This window comes from Uloborus diversus, chromosome 9 (assembly GCF_026930045.1).
Source record: "Uloborus diversus isolate 005 chromosome 9, Udiv.v.3.1, whole genome shotgun sequence".
Lineage (NCBI taxonomy): Eukaryota > Metazoa > Arthropoda > Arachnida > Araneae > Uloboridae > Uloborus > Uloborus diversus.
The window spans coordinates 74,474,651-74,501,626 of record NC_072739.1 but is presented as its reverse complement, the minus strand read 5'-3'; the positions used below and the strand labels follow the sequence as shown (position 1 = coordinate 74,501,626).

Below are 26,976 nucleotides of genomic sequence, written 5' to 3'. Positions count from 1 at the left end.
AGTGCCAGTTTGACAGCATGGTATTTATTTTCAATTTGTTTTCAATTGAAATGTCCAAAATCATCAATATCTGACTTTTAATGCTCAATGCTTTGTATTTTTACGTTTCTTTGATGCCACGTGTCACGCGAAATATTACCGTTTTGCTCTAAATCTGCATCAATCTTTTAGCATCTGCTTTCTGTTTTCGATATTTGTTACTATTTTTTCAGTAGTACACAATATGAAGTATATTGAGCAAAAACACAAATGTATTTTTTGGCACAAAAAATGCTTGGCGTGCGTATAATGCATAATAATAAAACAGAACGTATTATCCACGAATTATGTGCAAAAACATCTGTTGTAGCAAATAATCGTGAATTAGATTAAAAAAGACTGAAATAAAGTTTAAACTAAATTAAATTCGAAAAAAAAATCGGGAAAAAAATTACACAAATTTCGGACGTTGGCGAATTTTTTGGATTTGTGGCGTTCCACTGCACCTGCTTAATTCTAATTCAAAATGTAAAAGCAATATTGAAAACTTGAATTTGAATGAAAGATTATAAAATGCAGGCTTAACTTGATGTTTATTTGGCTGAAAGAGAAGAGTTAGAATTATCTTAAATGCATGTCAATTAGACAAAGAAACACTTCAATTGTCATGAAGCGATAAGGAGGAAGGATGACAGCCAGTATTCTTCACTGGAAAGTAGTATAAACAGCCCCCCATTATTGAATAAGAGGCCATGCAAACTCTGAGGCAAGGAGTAAGAACGTGATTCTGGGAATTCAGCAGTGGCTTATCAGTAGTGTTCCTGAAGTGAAAAGCCCTTGGAAGAACATTATTTAGTCTCTACGATGCCTAGGCCACTTTTTGTCCCTTGTGGTAACTGATAATGGAAGGCATGCTTTCCTCACAGCCAGCTCATTGGCAATCTAAGTTGGGAGGAGAGAGGGGAGTTGCAGATATTTGCTATTTTTACTTAGAAGAAAAACATTATCCTATAATTTATAGGAAAACAAGGTGAGGGGACACAATCTCCCTTCCTTTTCCTGGTAAGTATCTCAAATCAAAAGGTTGCCAGTTCATGAAATGAAAGGCAATAAGGGTGTCGTTTTATAAAACGGCAAGTTGGTCGCATTCTAAGAATCAAAGGGCAAGTTGGGTGCTGTACCCTCCCGCCCAAGTCTGGGGGAGGGTCTGTCAAATGCAGTGTTAAGTTAGTAATAAGTATATATTAAGCTGTTAAATAGGCCCAGATCTGAGTACCTGCAGTGGCGGGGACAGGAAGGGGAGGGGGGCTATGTCCTTAATTAGCCCAAGAAATTGAAAAGAAAAAAACCAGCACTAAGACTTACTAACATTGCAAATATGCACTGTTGGCCCTAAAGATTTTGTTTCAGGGGGGCCCACAATCTATAGATCCGGGCCTGCTGTTAAGTTAGTAACAAGTTAACGGCTAATAGTAGGAATGTAGCCTTAAAATACTAAGTTAGAACAAACCTAACCTGGCAGCATTATGAAGGCTACACAGATTTTGATTACAGCGTTACAATGCTGCCATTTTTTACGTTCATAATTTTTATGTGATTTAAAATCATCATTTCCTGTGTCTGATATTTAGAAAACTGATTAAAGCAAAGCCCTGAGCTTGATTCTTCCACATGTGAATCAATATTATACAAACTCGTAGCTTCTTTTATTAAATAACATTTGTATTGCTTTGGATTATTAACTTACATTTCTGCAGATATTTTCCAAACTTAGAATGTACTTCTACTAGAACCTCACTTTTTGTTCTACTTCTAGGAGACAATCTCGTGTGAGCATTAAACTTTGCAATAAATCCTTTTGCAAATAGGTATTAAAAATCAATAATGACTTCAAGAAGCATATAAATGCAACACAAATTCCATAAAAGAACTTAATTAAATTGTTTAAAGCACTTTTTCAAAACATGTTGTTAATTCAAAAGGCTTACTATCTCTCAAATCTCAAGATAGAATGAAAATTACCAACTGATATTTGTTTACAAATCAACTGCAAATGATTTTTTTTAACTCTAAAAAATTAAAAATAAAAAAATTGCTAGCGCAGGTGATAAAGTCGCCAAAACTGGTGCAGCTGACGATAAACTACATTTGTCAGACTGGAATTCCCCTCTAGTAACCTTTAGGTTATTGTATACTGTGTTGTCGCCAATGGAGGTTTGCTTGGCGATTTTAGTGCAAAATGGCTTTTGTTACGAACATAACCAGCCATGTTTCTACTGTAATTTATGTATTGTTCAATGAAAAACGTATTAATTATGCAAAATACCAATGGATTAAAGAAGATATCCTTATAATAACCTTTTTTCTTGAGGTTAGAAGACAGTGGATCATCAAAAATTATGAATAAACGGACAGAATTATCGGCGTCAAGATCGTAACGCCATTTGGACATCTCACATGTATGTTTAAGAAAAATCATTTTTCTTCTAAGATACTGCATAAAAGCTTATGAAAACACTTTTAAACAATTAAAAATTGATTCTGAGGATCGATAAATACCTTTAAAACGAAAACATCATATACTTAGTTCTCAAATAATAGCATTGTAAAGATCGTAACTTTTGGACATACATCAAATTTCAAACTTACGTTTTTTTTAAAATCGTTTACAAAGTAAATAATCTATCTTTACTTTTGTTATTTGTGTAAAATATTAACAAAAAGTTATTCAGTGTAAGATTCATATCTTTAATTTTTTTTGAAACGTATGGAAATAAAAAAATTTTTTTTTTAATGGTACATTTGCTCAGTTAACGTTTTGGTATGTCCAAAATTGTGCCTTTTAGCAAAGAAAATATTTTTTAAGAGCATTTGAAGAGCATTTTTTCAATAATTTATGTGAAATCTTGTCTCTATACAGTATTATATTTTAACTCAAAAATTTTTGAGTTAATTAAAATGAAAGTTATTTGGTGTTGAAGCTTCAAAGTTGAGGTCTGTGTTTGCTTCCACCTTTTGAGAACTGCCCATATATATAAAACAAAGAATATATGTATGTATATATATATATATATGGTTGTATATACAGGGTGTCCACCCTATTGGTGGACCAATAGCTAATTTCTAAACTGTAAGAGATAAGCATCTAGTTCCAATTGCGAAAAATCTTTAAATTTGATAAAGAATCAAAATTTATGAAATTTTTCTCAAAAAATCAAATTTTTAAGAAATTACAAATTCAACTTTTTATACAGTCCCCCAGTCCTAGAAATTAAATGTAGTAAAATGTTCTTGACACACTAACTTTTGAAACTAAAAAAAAATCACTCTTCTATGACCACAAAATTAACCGAGTTATAAAGTTTTAAAAAATAACAATTTGTGAAAATTTTACGACGTTTTCTTTTTCTGAAACAATGCTACACTTTAGGTGCTCTTAAACTTAAATATTCTCGTTAGTCTTATTTTCATTATTCTTTTAGAAAAACTGATTTGATTACTTGCCATGTTTCATAAATTAATTGACTGGTGCGAATTTTTTTCTCATTTCCATTCCATTCTATTTGTAGAAACAAGAAACTCAACGAGTAGGGTCCTAACGCAACTAGTGGTTGCGAGGAAAGTAATTTGAATTTAAGATGTTAATAAAATGAATTTAAATTATACTTTTCGCAATCACAAATTGCAAAAGCCTATTTGTTGAGTTTCTTCTTTCCACAAATGGAATGGAATAGAAATAACTAAGAAATTTGCACCCGTCATAACATTATGACTTAATTTTCTAGAATTGGTAATATCAGTATATCCATAAAAAAAAAGTGGTGTTTAGGATACAGTAATAAAGATCAAGACTTTATGACCGATATCCACCAGTACACTTATCATAAAGATTATTTACAGTGTGTACTGTCATGCAGGGTTCGCGTTTACACGCTATAGCGGGTTTTTTACGCAAATTCGCGGGAAAGGGACGCAACTTCCGCGAAAAATCGGGTCCCAGGGACCCAGAAAACCCAAAAAATAAGAACCAGAAAAAAAAATGGGAAAAAATGCTAAAGATCTATTTAGTAAATGCTTTTAAGCTTCAAAATGACCAGGAGAATCAACAGAAAGGGACTAAAATGACCCTATCTGTTTATCAGCTATTCAAACACACCCCAATTGTGGACCAGTCAATGGAATTTTAGTGATAAGACTGGAGCTTACAGTGACCTCCTGGGCAGAGCTCAGGGAGCAAGTTCACAAATAGCCCATTGTACTGTATTCTAAGAATAAGCTTTCCCTCAACTTTTGTCTTGAGGAAATTCCTAAAAACAGAAATGAAGACTAAAAATGAGAGAGGTTTTCAATGCAATCTTCAGGATTAATTCAAGACAATTGTACAGTAAAAATATTGCAATTTGGTATTCATGTAACCAGAATTACTTTTGAAAATCATCATTTTGCATCCCCAATAAAAAGAGGGGAGAAAAAAAAATGGCGAATATTTTCCAGATCGTGCTAAACACAAAGAGTTCGGAACTTTACATTTTTCTTGTTAAATTGCTTATGAATACTTGAATTTTATACAAAAGCACTTTAACCTTGTTCTTTTTCTAATAATTCATCTCTTTCTGATGGATTATTTTTATTTGGACTTGCAAAAGTCGGGTATTAATCGATCGCGCCATTTTCAAAATGGCGCGATTTTAAAAATAGAACAAAAATCAAAACAGATATTTTGAACAAGTCAAAATAAAGTCAAATATACTGATTTAAGATTGCAAATGAGCAATTTTCACACTCATATGAGAAAATGTTTCGTTTTTGCGATCGCGATTTTTGCGTTGGGTTTATTCGCTTGCGATTTATTATTATTATTATGTAATTGCCAATGATAATTGGGAAGGGGGGGGGGGTCTGTTTGCTTTTTTCACTAAGAAAAATTTCCAGGAAAACAAAAGTTAAGGGAGTGCTTTTTGCTTGATCAATCAGAGGCACTTGTTTTATATTTTATGGTAAAACCCATTTTTAAAGTACATTTTGAGTTAATCTCATTGTAACTGACCAAATAGTTTCTCACATAACTGAGTCTTGCAAGTGTATTATTTGAAAATAATTTTACAATGATAAAATCACAAAAGAATTAGGGCAAAAATAACCAATTTATTTTATTTCATGCCTTCTCTCCCCCCCCCCAAGTATAAATATTTTTATATTATTCATTTACGCACTAAGATTTTCTGTTTAAAATTTAAGGGACTCATTTTTTCCACCAAAGGACCCAAATCTATTTCATTAATGGGTCCCTGGGACCCATGTTACGGATAGTTGAGCGCGAACACTGGTCATGTATTTTTATTTTTGATCAATCTTATAGATGAGAATCAGTAATCTCGTAATTTTGTATGAAGTTGAAGTTCTGTTGTTCGAGTTCATCTATATAGGTGTTTTTTCTGAAAAAGCTTAATGTTACACAAAGAAACTTTTTTTTAAATGTTAAGTCTGCTTGAATTAAGCTCTGAAAAAATTATGAATAATATCAAACCATAGATGATTTGTAAATATGACGATGAAAATTTTACTCCATAAATAAATAATAAAAAAAACAACCGTCGTCATGGCAATCTGAAAAATTAGAGCAACATCAACTTTGGTCAAATGAAGACAGTAAGCAACTTGTGAATGCTCAAAAAAATCCCCTGACGTTAAACAAAATTATTTAAAAAAAAGAGAACATAATTGTTTAAAAAATAATATTTCATTTGAATTTTTTAAAATAATGTCCATTTACTTAATGATATTCAGGGGGTGGAAATTAGAGGGCCTTAAAACAAAACGACAAACCACTTCAATACCCATGAAATTGAAATAATTATTTTTGCTTTGAATTGCCAAAAAACCAAGGCTGTAAAATCACCGGGAAAATTTTAAAAGCATTACTAAGCCTAATATATCATAACTGCATTTTCATATTCCAAAATCATCATTTGCACGATCTCATTTTAAATAACCATTCAGAAAGTTGCCACTTTTCTTTTCTTGACTGTGACTAAATAAAATTTTGTGTTTGGTTTGAGATAAAAATTATTTGGCTATTTTATCTACTTTCTTTCTTTTTTGTACTGCCAGCAGAATCATTATTTTGAAGGGAAAATTTTACAGTTTTTTTTCTCTCTAACTGAAGACTGATTGTTCAACATGTGTCACATGACATAACTTTTATTTTCGAGGTAGACCGTGCAAAACCGAGCAACGCAGCTAGTCGACATTAAAATTGTTCAAAATTTGTGATTTTAAAATTGGGGACTAATTTTTACATTCATAACAAAAGTATTTGCCTGAAAGAATTTCTTTTTTCCATTTTATCCTACTATTACAAAAAGTGCTCTTACCCTAATTAAAGATGCAAATTTTTATAAAACCCTGAATCATAGTCATGTAGTTTAATCAGTTTCATTACAAGTGCCGGCGGTAGTGAGAGATGATTTGACATCCCCTTTACCCACGGCTTTCTGCATTACAAAAGGGTTTTCTGAAAAATCTGAAGCATGTCTCTGCTATTTTTTTGAAACTTTGTGCTTCTAACGTCGTTTATTTTTAGAATTATTTTGGAACAGTCACAAACATAGTATTTAAATAGAAGACTCATGATGAAAGGAATGTGAACATATTTTAGTCGCACCAAAACATTTCCCACTTTCTTTAATATTTATGTTATATGGGTGAAATATGTAATACCATATGTGCATAAATCAAATGACAAAGGGTATTATATAAGAATTTTAAAGGAAAAATGTTTATTTACGAAGGAACACTTCTAAAGATAATAAGATCATTAAGAGCACCTAGCTGCTCAAAATATCTGCGTAATAGTGATTAACGTGGTATGAAACGAGCAAAACTATTTTCTGATAAGTACCTAATACAAGAGAGAAAAAGAAATTTTGTAAAAAGAAAACATTCAGTTTTGAAAAAGAAAATATTTTATTTACTCAACAGAAACGTTTTGAAAGTAAAAGAACAGAGAATCAAAGTTTTTCAGTAACTTTAAGAAAACATAAATTAAAAATGAATTATGACACCGGTTGGAATAGTACACCAATATAAATAATTCAATAAACGAACGTATTTTGCTTACGAACCTTCGAACAACTGATCGTATCACTTGAAGGACATCATACTTATTAACGTTATTTTGTGACGCCGTAAGCAATAATATGGATGGTTCTCTAAAAGCATATTCCACATCCGTATCAGCCGTCGCCATAATTTTAACATCAAAACATTGCAAACAATAAAAAAGAAGAAAAGAAATTGCCAGATCAAATGACTTTTTCGCTTGTTCTGTTTTGAAAACTGGAGTAGTAAAAGTACATTCGATGGTGCACTGCTTTCTTAGTTGAGTATAAATGTCACGTGCACAAAATAGTGCGATGTGATAATAGTGGGATTGTGAGAAAAATTTATGAAGATAAAAATATAATATCGTCACATGCATGCACAGTGTGACACTTTTACAATTTGCAGCCTTTTCAAACTAATATTTTTAGCATGTTTCAGTTATTATAAAAATGATACAAAGAAAATCGCAATTTGAAATTTCATGAGCAAAAATGACCTATGTATTCAGCAGAGGTGAACCTAGAAATTAATTTTGGGGATGCATCACCATTGAATAAAAAAAAAAAAAAAATTCTTTCAGTGGCGTTGCAAGAAAAGAATTTCTCAGGGAAGCATGCTGGTATGATTCAATTTCTGTGGGGAATCTGATTAGTTTTAGTTTTTCCCATAGTCGAACCGTAAAACTTTTGTGTTTCGGTTTTGTTTAAAATGACTTTACTCTTTTCTAAAAACTGAAGCATGAGTTGAACCAATCATACTTCACCGCTGTAAGACTGCTCGCGACTGTAGGGAGTGCTACCCCTCGTGAAAAGCCTACCTACTTCTAGCAGCTCTTCGTTTTCATAATAACTTTCATATTTTAGAGGCGTATTCAGAAAAAAATTCGAAAGAGAAAACAATTGATTTTTAAGGCAAGGGGGAAAGTTGGTGCTAGACGTTTTCTATAACAGTAAAGAAAATTTTCTGCGTTCCATGGGTTATACTTCCCCAAATCCCCCTCGGATATGCCACTGTCATCGTTATTCTTTTTCTTGAAAAACATGCATTTTTGTATGCTCTATTCAATTCTTCTATTTTGTTTCAGGCGAATTTTTTACATATATACGGCATTTAGCACATTTGCGTATGAAATCAAGTTTTGCATATGGCATTTTTTTCGCAAAAATTGCTGACGCAAAGGTCCTGTGACGATGGAAGATTCCGTGTCTTATTACTCCAGCATCGCAGCATTTTTTTCTTTTAATTTTGCTTTAAAAATTTGGCAACACTTTGAGGAACTGTATAAAATCTTCCATGTTGTCTGTCAGAATTTAGAAATTTTATTCAAAATGGTAAGTGTCAATCTGATTTCATCAGCTTTGTACATAATTATTAAAAGCTTGAATCACCTAATTTGTGAAGAATATTCTATCGTTAATTAGCAATACATATTCGTTGCTGTACATTTCTTTGTACACTGTTTTTAATGCGATTAACTTGTGATATGAGCTGTAGAAATCTTTTCAGAAATGCATTATGAAGAGATATATTATATATATTTTGTTTGTCATTTTAGTCTCTCGTAATTCCGGACAAGTTTCAGCACATTCTGCGTGTCATGAACACGAATATTGATGGGAGACGTAAGGTCATGTTTGCCCTTACAGCAATAAAGGTATGTATGAAACATTTTCCAATTAGCATTGTTTTTTTTCTTATGAGTAGCTGAAACGATGTTTAAACTGTTGCTTAATCTCCTTAATGCAACAAATTTATTTCATGAAATTTTGTCCAAGCTGACTTGAATGCCAAATAATAACTACAGCTTGTTTATTTGATTGTTAGCAAAGAAGATATTCGCTTACTCAATAAATCAACACGAAATAATAATAAAATGTTTCTTAGAATATGTAATATTCGGCAGAGCAAAGCAGCAAATCTCGGATGCTTCTGTTTTAAGAAACATGCCGTAAAAATACCGAAAAGTTATTGTACCATATTTTTGATGCATTCATACATCATTAATGCTGCAAAGTAAAATAATATTCCTTTTTTAATTCATATTAACTTTTATTTGTAATTTCAATTCATAATATAACTCTAATTCATACTGTAAGTGCCTAATTATATATTAAACGTTGGTCAAGAAAATGTCTTACGGCTGTGCACAGCACAGGCTAATTCACATTTTTTATTTCTGAATCATGTAGCTGTAAAAGTAGCTAACTGAAGAAAAAAAGAGTGAAACAGCTAATGCTAAATTTAACTCCATTAAAATTGATAAAAATGTAAAACGGTATATATTAGTCATGAATAATGAAAGAAACCTTAAGTCTACATATTGTAATAATAATATCAGACAATAAAGAGGTGATTTGAGGATGCGTTTATAGTTTAAAGACTTCGGTTTGTACTGATTGAAAATAGCGGATAGATATCAAAATATCGAATATTTTTGAAAATATATTTTCGAACCCTGGTTATATGTAATGATTTTATAAATTAATTTTACCAATACAGAATAGGTTTTTTTACTTTTTGTGTCGTGTGCATAGTTGAAAGTAATGGCTATCACACATTTAAAAGTGATAACTAATTTTTGTGACTTCGTTAGTTAGCGGCTTCTATTCGGAATTCCTAGTCTGGAGCATTACTAAACAAATAATCTTGAATAAATGTACGCAAAGAGAAACTTTGTGGGGTCTCTGTATTAAGTTTCTTGAGATCTCGAAATATGGATATTTGTTTGATAGTTTTCTAATTTTTGATTGTTATTTTGAAGTTACCATGAAACATTATTTGCACTTATTGAATTTGTTGGAGGACTCTGCCCGATGATTAGAACTCAAACCGGAGAGGACCTGGCAAGAACTAGCATTCCTTTAATTTCCTCTGTCTACTTTTTTTCTTCTCCATTTTCTTTTCTTTTTTAAGTCTTCCAACTAACATTTTCCTGTTCAATCTACTAACATTTCCCTCTTTTTTTTTTGTTATGCCAGTTTTTGTGCAGTGCCTTGCTGATGGAAGATTATGAGATCTGAGGGCAATCTCCATGTATGATTTAGCTATAAACTAAAACTTTATATTTCAGAGTTCTGAAATTATATTTAATATGACCTTATATTGTTTTAATATGATTGATCATGTTTTGTATGTCTTTTAGGGGGTAGGTCGTCGTTTCTCCAATTTAGTTTGCAAAAAAGCCGATGTGGACTTGAACAAAAGGGCTGGTGAATTGAGTGAAGAAGAGGTAATTTTTTTAAATTCACATTCATAAAGTTTTTGAGATTAGCTAGTGCGACTTGACTAGCTTAGTCAAGTCGCACTAGCTTAGTAGTCTACCTTGCTTAACTAGTTTTATTTTCAACTGCATTGGGTGTAAATTAAAAAAAAAAACATTTATTTGATATCAAGTTGTGTAACCTCAAATGTTCATACCTGCCAACCCTTCCGGATTTCCCGGAAGTTTTACGGATTTTTATGTGTTTTTCCGGTTATGAGCAAAATCTTCTGGATTTTTCACGTTTTGTAGGAAAAATAATTATCTCGCTAATTTTGACGCTAAAGATACTTTTGTGGAACGCGGCACCGCGTTTTAGGCCAAGTAGCCAAGGAAAGGTTGCCGTAAGAGAATGGCAGGTGAAAAAGCGAGGCAAGATTATGATGTCACTGAGTGATACAGCGCATGACTTCATGGGGATCCAGGGTTCGTACTCTCTTTCAAAACTCCACCAATACTCCTTCATTTAGGAAATTTTTTTGGAGGGCCCTTCAAACTCCTTCATTTTGGTTTTAACTCCTTCAAAACTCTTCCTTTTTTAGTTTAAGACTACATAATCGGGATCCAATTAAAGCAAGCGTCGCGGCGGGCAACTAGGGGCACAATTTCGGCGCCAATTATCTTCTCATTCTCTCAATTCGAGCTGTTTTTGCTTCGTTTTTTAAGATGAGTAACAAATGTTATTTCCAAACTTTTAAAGAAAGCAATAAAAGTGATATTTACTAAACGAAAGTAAGTTCAATTGATATGAAATTCATAACTAATATATTGTTAAATGTAAAGAGGGTAGGTGTCCTGTTTGATTTTATTTTGCGTTAAAATCTTGTGGATAAAAATAAAAATCTTCCGGATTTTTTTTCTCGGAGGTTGGCAGGTATGAATGTTAATTCTGGCCAAAATATATATTTCTGAAAATAAAAATTGCTGTAATCTTAAAATTAATTCAAATTTTATGTTGCCTATTTACTTTTTGTATTCAAGGTTTTCTTTAACTAACAAAAGCCAAAGCCAGTACTTGACACGGTTCATATTACTGTAAAAAATCCTTATTTCATAAAGCAAAATTAAGGTCCTTAAAAAACCCTTTAAAAGTCCTTAGTTTTCTGAAAATTTCCTTAAGGCAGTGGTTGCTGCACTGACCATCGTAGCGGGATTCGGCATCCAACCTGGAAACTTGCACATGCACAAATCTGACACTTTCAACGGATTGACACGCCTGCTTCGCGTGGCGCGGCGGTCTTCCTTTCGGAAGTGGTTGGTGCGTGCTTGGTTCGTGTAAAAATGGCTACCGTCATGGAACGCAGTGCAAGTTTCAAATCGTACATTAGATTTGAAAACTGTTTAAAAGAGTTCAAAAACGGATTTTTTCATCACTGATTGCAGAACTTGGGAAGCAGCTAGAAAGCACTATCCAAATCGTGTTGCTAATGCTTGTTCCATCCTAAAATATTTCTTTGTCAAAGTCACGTGTGTCCACGGAGGAACAACGACCTCCATAGAATTTCATAAGGTCTATTTAAATCATGTCCGACCCAAAGCAGCGACACCCGAGGGCATGGGTTGTAGATGGTCGATGTATCGCAGCGGATAATTGAATTATGATTAAAGCATAATTACAGATAGTGTATGCCGTTTTAATATCTATTATTTCCAGAACTAACATTTCGCTTGGTGTATATATCTTAATTTGCGTAGTCGGCCATATATTACTCGTCCGACCGCTTAGAATGTCATTGGGAAAGTCTTAATTTGTGTGGTCGGTCATACATAATTCTTCCGACCTCATAGACTATCATTGGTCGGCTGTTGAAATTGGATCCCGCCCATCGTAACGCCCCTTTGGTCGGTTCATAAAACAGTCCCGACCCCAAGGCAGTAATTTCTACTCTGCACATGCGCAGAAGGTGATCGGTGCAGCAACCACTGCCTTTCCTTAATATTTTTCAAGATTGGTCCTTGTCTTATTCTTTCTGTTTTCCCCATCTGTAATCTTCATCCTCTGCAATGTCTGCCAATAAAGTATGTTTGGCAAACATGACAACGAACGTCAAGCACATGTTTCGGCGAAAACTTGCCTGCCTTTTTGGAGATTTCAATCTTTTTGCCTCCTTCAAGTATTTCAATGTTGGAAGGTTGTTTTTTTCCCATATACTACTTTAAATCTGCTTATTTTATTTTTTCATTAATATTTTTATTTCTGAAATTTGTTTTAGGAAGAATGCATAAGTCTGTCAATAAAATGGTCGTGTCTCGGATTGTATTGAAACTTAGCATGGTTACTTTTTATGTGTTTAAGAAAGCATTCAAAGTATTTATTTATTGTCAATTCTCATTATGAAAAGCAGACTTAGATAAAATAAAAAGCTTTCTGCAAACACAAATTCTAACTGAAAAATTTTCTGCAAGTAATTATTTTGCCCAATTCAACCCTTGAATAAAGAATTAAATTTATTCAAATATGAATGACAAAAAAAAGTTTTTTTTTTTTTTTGCAATACTATATAGTGTATGCTTATTTTTTTACCGATTGAAGAAAACTGTCAACTATTATTGTTTCCTAAATATTAATCATATGTATTATTTTTATTTTAATTTTGTAATGAAAAAGTTCATGTGTTTCTGAAACTACTCTCAAGTTGTTGACCAAGATAAAACATGAGCTGCTTTTTACTTGAAATTTTTGAAGATTTTTCATTTTGTAAACAAATCAACAAAAACTACTCATTCCTTTAAAATTAAAGTATTTCTGCAAAAATATATACATATTAACAATTTAGAGCAAATTTTAAAAATTAATGAAAATAAAATACCCTCCATCCAGCCCCTGACGAAAGGTTTCAAGTCATCAAAGATCTCCAGAAGTTGTAATGGCAAGACTCCGTATTGGTCATGCAAGATTTACCCATAGACATTTGTTTTGCAGTAAAACCAGCTCCTCTATGCAGCATATGTAATGTCAGTCCGACAAAGTTGCATTTTTTTCCATATTGTCCATGTTTTTATCATATTAGTTTAAAATTCTTAAATCATTTTCATCTATCTTTAAAGGCACTGTTAGGGGACACTCCATGCAAAATTGTTCCTCTTCTTTCAAGAAAGATTTTTTCTTCAATATAGTATTTGTCTTTTTGTCCTAGTTTTTGAATGTTTTTTGAGATACTCATTAAAAAAAAATTTCGGTTTGGTTTGTTTTTTTAAATTTAAAATTTTGTTTATGTGTTTATTTTGGCAAAACTGTTCAAAATTCAAGAAGTTTTCTGTCTTTAACTTTTTAAATAATTTTGCTTTTTTGGCACATTTTTCTTTGGAAAAGTCTGAAATTTTTTTACAAAAACAGTAATTCTTAAAAATGAGGGAAACTGTTTAATTTGAAAGCATAAAGGGAAGGGAGGAATTTCTATTTATTAATTTATCCACACATTTTGAAACGGTCCAGTCTTTTATATTATGTGTTCGTTTTACAAAATGCCAATCTTCTTGCTGAGCAAAATAACTATTCATTGCTTCAGCTATTATACAGTCATAACTTGTAGGGAGAGGACCATTAATTGAAATCATCATCTCGTGGTGAGATGTTTCTTCGGTGAGTGGTCGCCTCCTGTTATTGTGATGTTCATAACTTGAAGTTAAAGATTCACATACCGATTCCACAGATGAAATTGTTGCTGCTACACAAATTGATTGCATGACAAGTTCTACATCTTTAAAAAGACATTGTTTGGTAGAAAGGAAAGTTTTAATCAGGTTATTACTAGTCACATCTTTAAATTCATTTGCAGGAATGGTATTGACTAATTCTGCCAATTTATCCAAAAAATTTCAATATTGCATTTCTAATTGTGATAGGGGTATAACTTTAAAATCATGCACTAGAGCTTTTGATGACAGTAAGAACTTCTCCAATTCAGAGGCAACTGTTTGAACTACCCCTTTCATTTTGATTTTTGTTGCAAGCAACTTAGAGTCTGTGATAGCTTTCACATGCTCAAAACATTCTACATCTTCTTTTGTGAAAATTTTGGTTAAGTTTTCTGCTATGTGGGATGAAAGCTCTAATAGTTCTTTCTCAACCTTAATTTTTGTAGCTGTTGAATCAATTTTTGCTTTTTTTGCACTAGTTCAAGTGCTAGTTAATTCTTCAGACTCTGATATGAAAATAGGGACACCTTGATATGTCTTATTAGACTCCAAAACTCGACAGTCTGCATGATAAAGGGGCCAAAAACAATCATCTGGAGAGTCAAGATTGCATGGACATTGTTCTGCATTGCTTGTGCAGGACATTGATTTTAAATAGTCCACTTCGAAAATGAAGTCTGCATAGCCTTCATGTGGGAGAACATCAACTTTCTGCAAAACACGTATAATTTTGCTAAATTGATTATATAAATCACATAACCTGGAAATTTGAAGGCAAAACTTTATGTTAAAGATCTTATTCATTTTTAAATTAGCATTAGTAGCCTTTTCCCTTTGAATGAAATTTCCATCAATAGAGTCTACTTGTCGCTTCTCTAAAATTGTTATGATTGCCTTGAAATCTTCCCTAAAGTTTCCATAAACTAACTTGCAATGATTAGCAAAACGTGTTTCGCTGAAAAATGTGGGATTTTTGAAACAAGTTTTTGACTCATTTGGCTCCAAACTCAGTTGATAACTTATATCTCTTAAATTTTCATACTCTTTTCCATAGTTGAATTCTCCAAAAATTGATGTTACGGTCTCTGTGACTGCCACAATCCATGAAAACCTATTTTCTTTTCTGAGGTGACCATCAATGAGACCAGCTTTGTGCATGGGGTCCCAATCATAATGATGCGTTTTGCTTTCTTCTGCCGAAAAATGTTTGCTGAGATAATCGGGCACTGACAATTTAAAATACTGTCCATCAAAACTTCCACCATTGAATTGGGAATTGGTAACCCCATACTCAGTCATACATGAAATTATGCTTTCAGCCACTGCTTGGCCAGTATGTGCTTTAATCACTGGATGTCCTAAATACAAGGCCGGAATAAGTTTCTTAGAGTCGGGAACAATAGTGACAGCCATAATAAACTGCCGAGTACGATGTTTCCAAGTTGCTTTGTCAGCAATTATTTTTAAGGGTGGCTGAAATCCAGTTTGTGTTAAATGATTATTTAAAAAACTCTTCAGCCGATTTCTTACAGCATTTGAGACATAGGGCAAAAAGTTTTTCGCAAATGCTACGGAGTTATTAATATTGCCCATATCGCAACCATTTTGGATGCTTATGGCTATCTCTTCCTCAAAGTCAGTGTATGGTCGACCTCTATAATATATTCTGTAGGCAATACGTCAGATACGCATTCCTACATCAACTTCTCTTTTTGCATGTTTCCTTATTTCTTTTTCAGCTTCTTCTTTTAACTCTACAGATTTCTTATGTAACTTACTCAAGAGATGATCCTTCAGATTTCTTTTTAGGTTCCTGAATTTAGGAGGCAAGTTAGAGCCTATAGGAAAATCAGTGCCATTTTCTTTATTATATACAAAAACTGATGGATGACAATTCAATCCTTTTTTATCAGGTAGAAGGCAACCATCAGGAACACAAATGCGACATATGATGGTGTTGTCTTTTTCACTAAAAGTGAATTCATCAAAAAAAGAAGTTATATCAGAGATGGATCTGCATGACTGAAGAATATATGACAGATCTGTCCCATCAGCATCTTTTATGTTTGTTGAATTGGGACAATCAGTCTTTGAAGAAGTCTGAGACTGCATCATTTCTAATTTATATTCCAATCTTTTTATGTGCTGCAGAATGATGTCATATTTTTAGTTTTCATTTTTATTACTTTGCAGTTCAATAACCTCTGTTGGGTTTTCTTTGCAGAATGTCTCATTTTCAATGAAAGTTGCATTATTTTCTGAAAAAGATACACTTTCTGCAGAGGATGTAGAATTTTCTTCTATAACAGATGCAGAGGATATAGAAACTTTTTCTGGGAGAGATGTAGAAGATGTAGAATTTTCTTCTGTAAGACATGCAGAATTATCGGTTACAAATGAAGAGACTTTTTTGGAAGGCACAAATGAAAACAAAGTTTTTTGACCAGCAGATCTTTTGTCAGCCGCATTTTCGTTGGGATGTTTCCGCTGTATATGAGCTTGATAATTTCTTTCAAAAAGTTCGTCGCGGCAAAACCGGCATTTTATTTTACGTGCCAAGCTGGGATAACTCATATTCCAGACCAACAAGTGATAAAAAAAAACGAATAATCTTTTTCAGAAAATCAAGCAACGGCAAATGTCACGTATTGTTTGTCAACTCAGCATCAAATGAGAGATGCACAAGTGTTTAGCCCAGGGGTTTTGCCCGTCTCCCCCCCCCCCTCCCTGGGAGTCCAAAGACTTTCACATAGTAAGTGTGACGATCCCCCAACCCTAATTACCCGATCCCGAAAACCCCTTCCGGATTCCCTGGAAGCAGTTTACGTTGCAAACGTTGCGTTGCGAAGATTGGGCAGCGACGATTGGCTGCACTGGGAGAAACTTCGAATGACGGAGGCCGGAGGCGGCAAGTGACGTCAGGGTTTCAGCACAGTGTCGAAGGTTGCAAAGGTCAAAGGGAAAATACGAGCACGTGGCGGTGGAAAGAGCGGCTCGCTCCGCGAAAGAAAGAAAGCACGGCAAGAAAAGAATCGTACACAACAAAATATTCAGAAGGAGCAGAAAAAAATTGTGCTTTTCGTTTTTTTTTTTTAGATTAACGTTGGCAGCAGTTTAAAAAAAATTTCTGCAGAGTCAAATTTCTTTTTAACGTTAGCAGTTAGAAAAATTTTCTGCAGAATATTTTATGCCTATATTATGCAAGACTGGTGAAAAGTATGTTCTACTACAGGGCTTTGTCCAACTGCAAAGAATCCACGACCCCGAATTCTGATCACCTGGCTTGCCGCAGTCTGTCATGTCTAACTTGAACATTAACCTTTTACCTCTTGTACACTAACAATTAATAGTGGAATTATTAATTGTGAAATAATGAAATAGAAGGATTAAAAAACAATTTGCTTACTTTTAATGGGAAAACCGAGGTTGATCCTCCTTCTTTACAAGTGCTGGAATGTCATCTTTATTATCGACAGAAAAGAGCGAAGAGTTGACGAGAGCAAGCTCTCTATTTCTTTTTCGGAATCAACAAAGGCTGTAGAGTCCGTGAGCAATTTTTTAAGCAATTGCAGGCAGGTTTTGCTTCTCACAAATGTTTCTCTCTCCCCCCCCCCTCAATGCGAGACAATACTATTTCTAGGATTTTGAACACTATTGTGTAGGGTAGGTCTGCTTAATATTGACCTGTAGATGTCCTGTACCTTTTTCTCCCAATACAGTGAAAGAGCGATCAAGAGGAAATTTCGGGGACCCCAGGATAAGAATGATATTCTCAGATGCTTCTTGATACCTGTAAATATCGAAGAAAGAAATATACTGATTAAGAAGTTGGCGGGCCCCAGACCGCCAGTTAGACAGCCATAAGGAAAACTTGGATTTTTTTTTTACTCTGTTGTAAATTTTTACTTTACGAACAAGCGTAATTTTATAATTGATGTAACCAATATTGAACTCTGGCTCCCTTAACCCTTTATTCGAGGACTTGGATGTTCGAAATTGCTGCTTTTCTTGCAAAATTTAAATTTATAGAAATAAACAAACTTGCAAGAAATAGTGCAATGCACTCAAACTTAAGATATGCTTGAAGAACAATATGTGCCATGTATTATATTAATTACTACCTAATAATTTCAAACATGATTAATCAAGGAATAATTTCGTATAGCCTGATTAATTAGCTTTTTTTTTTTTTTTTGTTATTTTAGAATGTCATGGACTGATTTTGATCTCGTCCCTTTTCTGCATGATTGTACAATTTTTTATATCCTTTTTGCTCTCTGACCAGTCTCATCTCAGTGATATATGAAAAGTTTTAAAGAATTATACATTGAGAGCAATTTTTGTGATACATTCCTCCCTACATTTTATTTTTCACCTTTTTATGAATTTGTATTAAAAGCATGCACTTCATTTCAATTGCTGCGACTTCACTTTCAATATTTTCTTTTGAATAACATTGCTTGGTTATTTGAAATTATTAAAGATGTTTTTGAATTGAAACCTAAGCCCGATGTGTAAGGTAGAGAGGTGAATTCCATTATAACGGACGTTATATTCACACGCAAAAACAGTTATAAAAAAGTTATGATGTACAAGTGCTTCAAATTATATATATATATTTTTTTTTTTGATAAAACGAACTTGACATGTTTCAAAATTTATTTTGGGTATATTTAAACTGCAAAAAATCTCTTGCTGTAACGGACGTTACATAAAATGGAACATCATTTATACTATAGCATCTTAAGATTAAAAAGCCTGTGAATCTATTATGTAAATTTGTTCAATTTTTTTTAAAAATAACATCACAAGATATGTCGCTAACTTATCAGAACTTGTTATAAAAATTCAATTTTCTTCTGTAAAATTTTTTTAAAAAGCTTTGTAACGGATGTTACACTGTATGACACAGACATTTAGTATGTATGCTATAAATGATAAATTAACACTTGAAAAGTAATACCTTAACTTGTAATAGACTATAATAGAATCGCAAAATTCATAGTTAATCCTTTCATGCAATGATGGTAAATAATAAAACCTATTATATGATTAAAAAGAAACTTAGCCAAACACTTCTGCGCACAAATGATATTTTAACGACATATATATTTAACAAAAAGGAATTTTTACATAACATGAATATCAATGGGTTTTATGCACCTTGCAGCTTGGATCCTCACAGCTTTCTTTGTTTCATTCCATCTGCTTTCAGTAACATTTTTGTCAAATTCATCAATCTTAATGGCTGGCACATATGCACAGAAGGTTGATTGTGAAGCATTAGATACAATATTATAAAAATCCTTTGCAGAACGAACTATCACTTGCTTTCGTAAGATAGCATTCCACACAATTCGTTGCAGAACCAACACCATCATGAGGTCCCTTCCATGATACGACTCCTGATAGTTCCACTCTGCTAATACTTTAAAATCTGATAGATGAAATGAAAGATTTGCAATGTTGAATCGATTTTTAAAATGGCTGTGCTGCCCGTCACTCCAGTAGCTTACAAAACTCGGATCTTTGACAGATTTTTTTTTTACTTCACCTAAAATTGGAGGCATAAAAGCAAATACTTCTGCTGTACCATGATGCTTACTGTCGCTGATAATGGCATAACTTTTCTGGTCTAGTTCATCATCGTTATTAAGGAAGTATATCACTGAAATAAAAATTGTTGATTGCTTATCATTTATCCAATGGGCTGCCATTACTTCTCTGTGATGTATTATTGAAGTTTTTGGCAATGTCAACTAGAAAGATAACCTGATCATGTTGCAGATTATCTTTTGCTTTCTGCAACTGTTCTGCCTGCCAAGCAATATTATAGCAGTGACTTCTTAGTGCACTAAGTTGTACTTTCAACTCACTTTGCATTTCTTTTAAGTTGTAGATCTTTTCCGAAAGCTCTCCACCATTCCACTGATTTACAGAGAAACTGACATTTTCATCAATATCAGTGTTGGTATATTTTTTAATAATTTCATAAATGCCAGCTCTGCATACAGCACATTTTCCTTTCATGCAGTTTCTTTGCTTGATTGTAGACGGATTCTTCCACCAGGCTTGAAATACTGAGTGGAATATTACTATTCCTTGATGAACTGCTTGTAATAGCAAGTGAAAATTGTCACAATATGAACAACAGCATACCTCCTGGCACTTATTAGTAGCAGATATAACGAAACTGGGACGATGTTCGCAAAACTTTCCCCAAGAAATGGAAATGTTTGGATTATCTTTGCAGAACAGGCTATATACTTCCTTCAAAGTATACATCAAAATTCTTTTCTGACAATGTACTTTTGTGCCTGCAGAATTTTTGTAACGCATACTATAATTTTTTCCTGGCATAAGTCGGGAAATGTCATTGCAGACATAGAATGCTGTTACATCATTGATTTTCCTCTGAAATCCTGCTTGTAGGCCTTTTCACCAGTAAATTTATCATACCACACTCCATGCTATAAGTTGTAAAACTTGGGTCTTCCTTGGACTTACAGGCAAGGTTTTTTCACTTTTCGAACAGCTTTTCCTAGAGTTTGGGGCCTCTTGTATGCTTTCATGAGCGATTTAGATTGAGCAGCTGAACTAGTTGGCTGATGAGCATTGGCAATATTGTTTGCTTTCTTATTTAAACGATACTTCTGAACTCTTGTTCTTATCTTTGTCTTTTGCACTATAGTGAGTATTAAAATCTTAAATTTCTCTTCCTTTCAGCATTTTTTCGTTTAAATTCTGGTTTTTTTCATCGGTCATACTTTCCCTGTGTACTTTTTCATTCGTTGTCATACGGAGTCATCCAGAAAAAAAGGGGGGGGGGTGGTTGTTATAATTTCAGAATAGCTTTCTAGGATGGGTACTTGAGGAAATGAAACAACACCAGAAGAAAGTTAACCCAGAATAATTAAATCAAATAATCAGTAATTTTTTTTTTGAAATGATATTTATCATTCTTTAATAAATTTGAGAGTAGAAATAAAAGCTTTTAACGGTGTAAAGACTGTATTCCTATCTTACTCCGATGTTTCAGACAATGTCCGTTGTCAATGAAACAAACGCGCCTTTTAACAAAGCATCCGCCAACACTTTCTACTTGGTAGTCACGCTGCGTACTTGATATCCAATCAGCCAGAGGTACAAGTATAGTGGCGCAAAGAGGCGAGAGGCAAACATCATCCTTCCTCCGATCCGTTGAACGGTAACGCTCCGATAACGGACTAAAGCGTGTGCTCGCACCTCGATCTGCTCGGAGTGGTCCAAGGATAAAACAATGGTGATTGCTAGTCTGGGAGTTTTGTGAAAGATTCGTTTTTTTGGGGGTCGGAATTTTGTGAAGGGTCCGTTTTTAGGGGTCCAAATTTTGTGAACGGACCTAATTTTTATCTAGATTGACATCTGAAAGAGATTATTTTTCCTCTGTATATTTTAGAGAATTTTCTGTTCGCCAATAAATTTGTCAAATTCGAATTTCGTTCGCCGATTTTATCACATTTGGTGCATTGGCGAATGCTTAACGCGGCCCCTGATATAGAAACTAGTTGAATCAAGAATATCCACACACTTTTTCAGAACTGTTGGTCAATAACACTTAGCTAGTATGCTGACCAGTTGGGAAAAATGTTCTTTGAGGAAAATTGCCATAGGAATAAATCAGAATTTTTTCAAAAATAGTTTTACTAATATTTTATAACATTAAAAAAAAGTGGATTTTTTGACCAGTCTACTAATATTCCCCATTAAACCCAACTCTATTTATGATGATTAAGAATTTATTTTTGTTACCTCACTAAAATAAATACAATTGTATAATAAAATATTATTGCAGTTAAATTTTGTATTCATAGTGAACTGATAGTTCACTTGGAAGATTGACCCTTGCAAAATAACACATGCAAATTTCCAGCTGGAAGTTTTTCTTACAGCGTTTTATTTGTCTATTAAAATGATTTTGGTTGTTGGAAATTTTTTCAAGGCAGTAAAAAGAGATCCATTTCCATAATAAGTTTTCTCTGCCTCCCTTTTTTCTGTCATTTTTGCTGTTAATCATTTATCGTGATAAAGAATTTTTTTAAATCATTTTCCACTTCAATTTTGCAGGTTGAAAAACTAATCACCATTATGTCCAACCCTCGTCAGTACAAGATCCCAGATTGGTTCTTGAACAGGCAAAAAGATATCAAAGATGGAAAATTCAGTCAAGTTACCTCCAACAGCTTGGAAAACAAACTTCGTGAAGATCTTGAACGTCTAAAGAAAATCAGAGCTCACAGGGGCTTGAGACATTATTGGGGGTATGAATGATTTTTATTACTATTTGTCCGACCAGTGTTTAATTATAATAACTTGCATCAAAAGATAACAATGACGTCACCACGCGCAAAAGAAAAGGGGGAGTTGTGACAGATAACACGTCACACTTATCTTTATACATAAAGATATAATCTTTGTCCGGGGTAAACTTCAAAACTACTGGAGGGATTTTAACCATTTTTTCACCATAGATAGCTACATAATCGGGGAACAACTTAGGCTATAATTTATTGCTAAAAAATTTAGTTTAAGAATGTCATGATCAAAAACAGTAAATGTCATGTAATTTCCACATCAAATGATTAAAGATTAAACCCATTGTTTCGAAAATACGTTGTCTAACAACAGGAACATTATAAGTAATCATAATGTAAATTTTGAATCAAGGCCTCTCTGGAGCAAGCATGACATTGCTTTCTTAGGAATTGCATCCTCATCTTTATGCATAAAGGGCTAATCTCTGTCCGGATGTCCGGGGTAAACTTCAAAACTACTGGAGGGATTTTAACCATTTTTTCACCATAGATAGCTACATAATCGGGAAAAATCTTAGGCTATAATTTATTGCTAAAAAACTCGGTTTAAGAATGTTGTGATCGAAAACAGTAAATGTCTCATGTAATTTCCACATCAAATGATTAAAGATTAAACCCATTGTTTCTAAAATTCGTTGCCTAACAACAGGAACATTCAAAGTAATCATAATGTACATTTTGAATCAAGGCTTCTCCGGAGCAAACATAAGTCTAAAGTCATTTAAACATTTGGAAACTCACTTTTTGCACATTTAGGTAAACATAGTAGAGCATTTTTTCTTTTCTTTTTTTTTTGTGTGTGTACTATTTAAGTTAAATAAAGCGCACATTTTTTTTTAGTGATCTTTGTTTTTAATAGATATATTTTGGAAATTCTTCAAATTTTTATATGCTTCACTTTGCGCTTTCGTTTCTAAACGTATACTCTTTCGTTCTTTATACTTATTGCTGTTTTACTTTTATGGGTAAGGATGAAGCTCAATTTTTAATGACGTCAAAGCGGTGTGTTTTGAGTTCTTTCAGTTAAAACAGAAAACAAAAGAAAGTAGCGATTGTTTCTCACAATTATTACTGACCCAAGCAACGCCGGGTATTTTTGCTAGTTAACTATAAAGCTTGGAGTCGACTACGAGAAATTAATAGACTACGATTACAAGCATGAAAAATAGATCATGATTAGTTAACTATAAAGCTTGGAGTCGACTACAAGAAATTAAGACTACGATTACAAGCATGAAAAATAGATCATGATTAGTTAACTATAAAGCTTGGAGTCGACTACGAGAAATTAATAGACTACGATTACAAGCATGAAAAATAGATCATGATTATTATCCTCTGCTGAAAAGTAATTATGATTACAGTTGGTAAAAATGTAATCAATTACAATTATTGTTTGCTAATTAAAATTATGATTAGACTCGCGATACATAATCATACTTGCTGCTACTACAACATAATTAAGACTTGGATTTTTCTTATATTGTAGAGATGATTTCAAATATTGTGACTATGGTGTCGTATTAACTTGAAAATTTTTACAATTTATTTTGAATTATGACATTGCAAGAAAAGAACAGAATATGAAAGCTGTGCACATTTAAGATAACTTTAAGTAGATTCATTACGTAACACTACATTTACCATGTGTTGTACAAAGTTGCAATTACACCTTTATCCTAATGCGTACGCAGTGACGAAGCTACAGTGTTTGCTGCCCGGGGCTGTTCCTCGATTTGCCGCCTTTTTGTTTCGAAATTTGGAATCAAAACTAGATATTTGAAACGCTGGTCGCCACCTGTCTGAACTGCTATTGGCTAGCGCGTTTCATTCAAATGGATGAAATGCTCTGCAGATGATTTAATTGCTTTGCTGGTAAAATTGAAAATACAGTGAAACCTGCCACTGCAATGAAATCCATATACATACAAGTCATACAGAAAAGAGAAAATACTTCTGCGAGAAATTTATAGGTTTCTGGGATGTTGAATGTAAAGAAACTTTTATTTTATTGCTTTTTCAATATTTTTTGTAAAAGCAAAGACATTGTAAAAGCTCAATATTTCCGCAATGTAACAAGGGGTAACTAGATTTACAAAGTGATTTATGATTCTAGATAATGTTAGTAATATCATCTCGTTGAATATCCTTCAAGTTGCTTACTTTTCCCTTATTATTTTTTTTTTCAGCCTCCGTGTTAGGGGCCAACACACCAAGACTACTGGCAGGAGAGGAAGGACTGTTGGTGTGTCCAAGAAGAAGGGTTAAACTGTTGCTGTTTGTGTATTTAACTTTCCAATAAAATAAATTGCTATTCCTCATCTTAATTTATTTTCAAGAGGCAAAATGCAACTGTTAGAAATTTATCATTAATTTTGCATGAACACTTTTTCAGTGTATTAAAAACATGCATAAAACGGTATTTATTTGCATATGGGGGGAGGGGGCTCTCTACACACAAAAGTTTTAGATTGTAAGCACTAATTCCAGTATATAAGAGTTTACTTACAAAACTGATAATAATTTTTCCCTCAATTTTACCAGAGCTAAATTGTTTATTTTATTTTGAGTATGTTCCTTTTTGGTGTAAGACAGTGGACATCATCTCATTTGAATTAGATTGAAACAAAATATTCGAAATTCCTTACTAAAAAAATTATTTTTATTTCTTTCTACTTTATTCTTTTCATTGAGCATTTCTTTTGGTATGAAAGTGAATGAGTGGATTCCAGCAAGTAAGGGATAGCTCCACTTTTCTATAAAAGACCTGGCGAGAAAGAAAGGGGTGGATATACATGTTTGCGCATTCTATTAACAATAGAGCTTTTTTAACACTTCGAGAAGAATGAAATTCATGGGGAACCTTATATTCCATTCTGAAAATGGGGGGGGGGATTTCTTTCCAGAAGTGGATATAATCCATTTTGAAAGTAAGACCCCTCAAAAGTCCAATGGGGTTGTTTCCAAAATTTTAAAAGTATTTTTTTTCTGAAAGAGCATGCTTGAGAATATAGGATCTGGCCATTTTTTAAATAATTTGTTTAAGTTTAATAGTAAAAAACAATACTTCATTCGTTGCGCTTTCATTATTTACGCTTGTGTCGTGTGACATCACAAATGATGCAATGCCATTCAGTGTTGCCAATCACATAGCAAAATATTTAATTCGCATCGTTACTCACGTGAATTGGCAACGATATGGTTGATAGCATGCGTAGAGCGTATTATTTAATTCGCTGCTTGATTATCATAACGTGGTAGAAAGATGCGCCAAATTGCATCATTTGTGACGTCATAAAGACCACGCCTTGTTTTCAAAATTGAAAAATTTATTAAAACATAACTGTTGGGAAAATGAAAGTATTTTCTGGGTTCATGTTATTTTTTTAAATCAATTTCGGTGACTAAAATTAGAGCTTTTGACTGAAGGAAACCACCCCACTGTATAAAATTTAAACATCTTAGCCATTTCTTACGCTTTAATGTGCCTGTCCCGACTTTTCACGCATTTCGAAATTTGATTGCATCTGCTTAGACGTCGGACTTGAAATTAATTTTGTCGCTCCCAGTCAACTCGAAAATTCTTAAGTTATTTGCATTCCTGTTGATTCACAAGACTCATCGTTTATGTTTTATCATTAATTTTCAGCAGTGTCTTAAGTTAATGGAAATTTAAGAAAATAATTTTTGTCACAGAATTAATCAAGGACGTTTAAGACATTGATCAGGGTTCGTACGCTCCGGGAATTGTCAGGGAGAATGACACTGTCAAAAAAGTCAGGGAGATTTCAAATTTTGTCCTCCAAAATTTTTTTTTCCCAATGAATTAAGTACCATGTGGTCTAGTCTTCGTTTTTATTGTGATTTCACGAAAAAAATTGTAAATTTTTATCTAAACCGACTGGCACTTAAAAACTGCAATCGAAAAATGCGCCAAAAGAGCGAAGATTTTCTTGCATGGAGTCACTGAGGGGAACGCATTTCTTTCTACTGCCTAAAGTTATAGATGGGTTGCCACAACATTCTATTCGGTTCAGGGTTCGTACGCTTCGGGAAAACTTAAAATTATCATTTAAAATGACATAGTCAAAAATGTCAGGGAATTTTCCAAATGTGTCCCCAAAATTTTTCTTTTCCCAATTTTTCCCCAGGGAATTTGGTTTTATGAGATCTAATCTTCATTTTTATCGATGTATTTAAAAAAAATTGTAACAATTTTATAGCAATGAAAAAAGTGGCGACCCAAAAAATCTTCAGCAGTCGCCATTTTTGGCTCTCAGTAGTTCCCAAGGGAAAAAAAAATCAGGTGAACAGCAATTATGCACAAACTCAAAAGGAGAGAAGACAATTTACTGCTTCGGAAGCACAACCTGTATGGTCATTCACAAGATAGAAGTAGATACGACCCTAAAATGCCTAAGTTTCTAAAAACAAAGCAGAATTGGATGTTTTCTTTAATTGAAAACTGATGAAAATAACAAAAAATGGTCCACAAATTGTTTTTCTATAGTTATTTAAAATAATTTTCTTGAGAAATGAAAAATTTTGTTCTTAAAGCTTAATCTTATCCTCACTGCCTCGGACGCAAATGTGATAAAAACTTTTCAATGAATTGTAGTTTCATGAAGATTTATTATTTTT

The 26,976-nt window shown here is 33.2% G+C and overlaps 2 protein-coding genes across 2 annotated transcripts in view; one reads left to right on the top strand and one right to left on the bottom strand.

Annotated features, from left to right (window-relative positions):
- The window catches only part of LOC129230100 (E3 ubiquitin-protein ligase UBR4-like), a 163,168-nt gene extending 155,937 nt beyond the window's left edge, over positions 1-7,231 (bottom strand). The window contains exon 1 of the mRNA XM_054864498.1: positions 7,104-7,231. Coding sequence (XP_054720473.1) covers positions 7,104-7,228 — 125 coding nt within the window. The 5' untranslated portion in view covers positions 7,229-7,231. The remainder of the gene's footprint in view (positions 1-7,103) is intronic.
- Positions 7,232-8,611: 1,380 nt separating this feature from the next.
- LOC129230657 (40S ribosomal protein S18-like) lies at positions 8,612-24,652 on the top strand. The gene is made up of 4 exons (XM_054865073.1): positions 8,612-8,737; positions 10,226-10,312; positions 22,088-22,281; positions 24,525-24,652. The coding sequence occupies exons 1-4, from the start codon at positions 8,681-8,683 to the stop codon at positions 24,601-24,603; spliced, it is 417 nt and encodes a 138-aa protein (XP_054721048.1). The 5' UTR covers positions 8,612-8,680; the 3' UTR covers positions 24,604-24,652.
- The last annotated feature ends 2,324 nt before the right edge of the window (positions 24,653-26,976 follow it).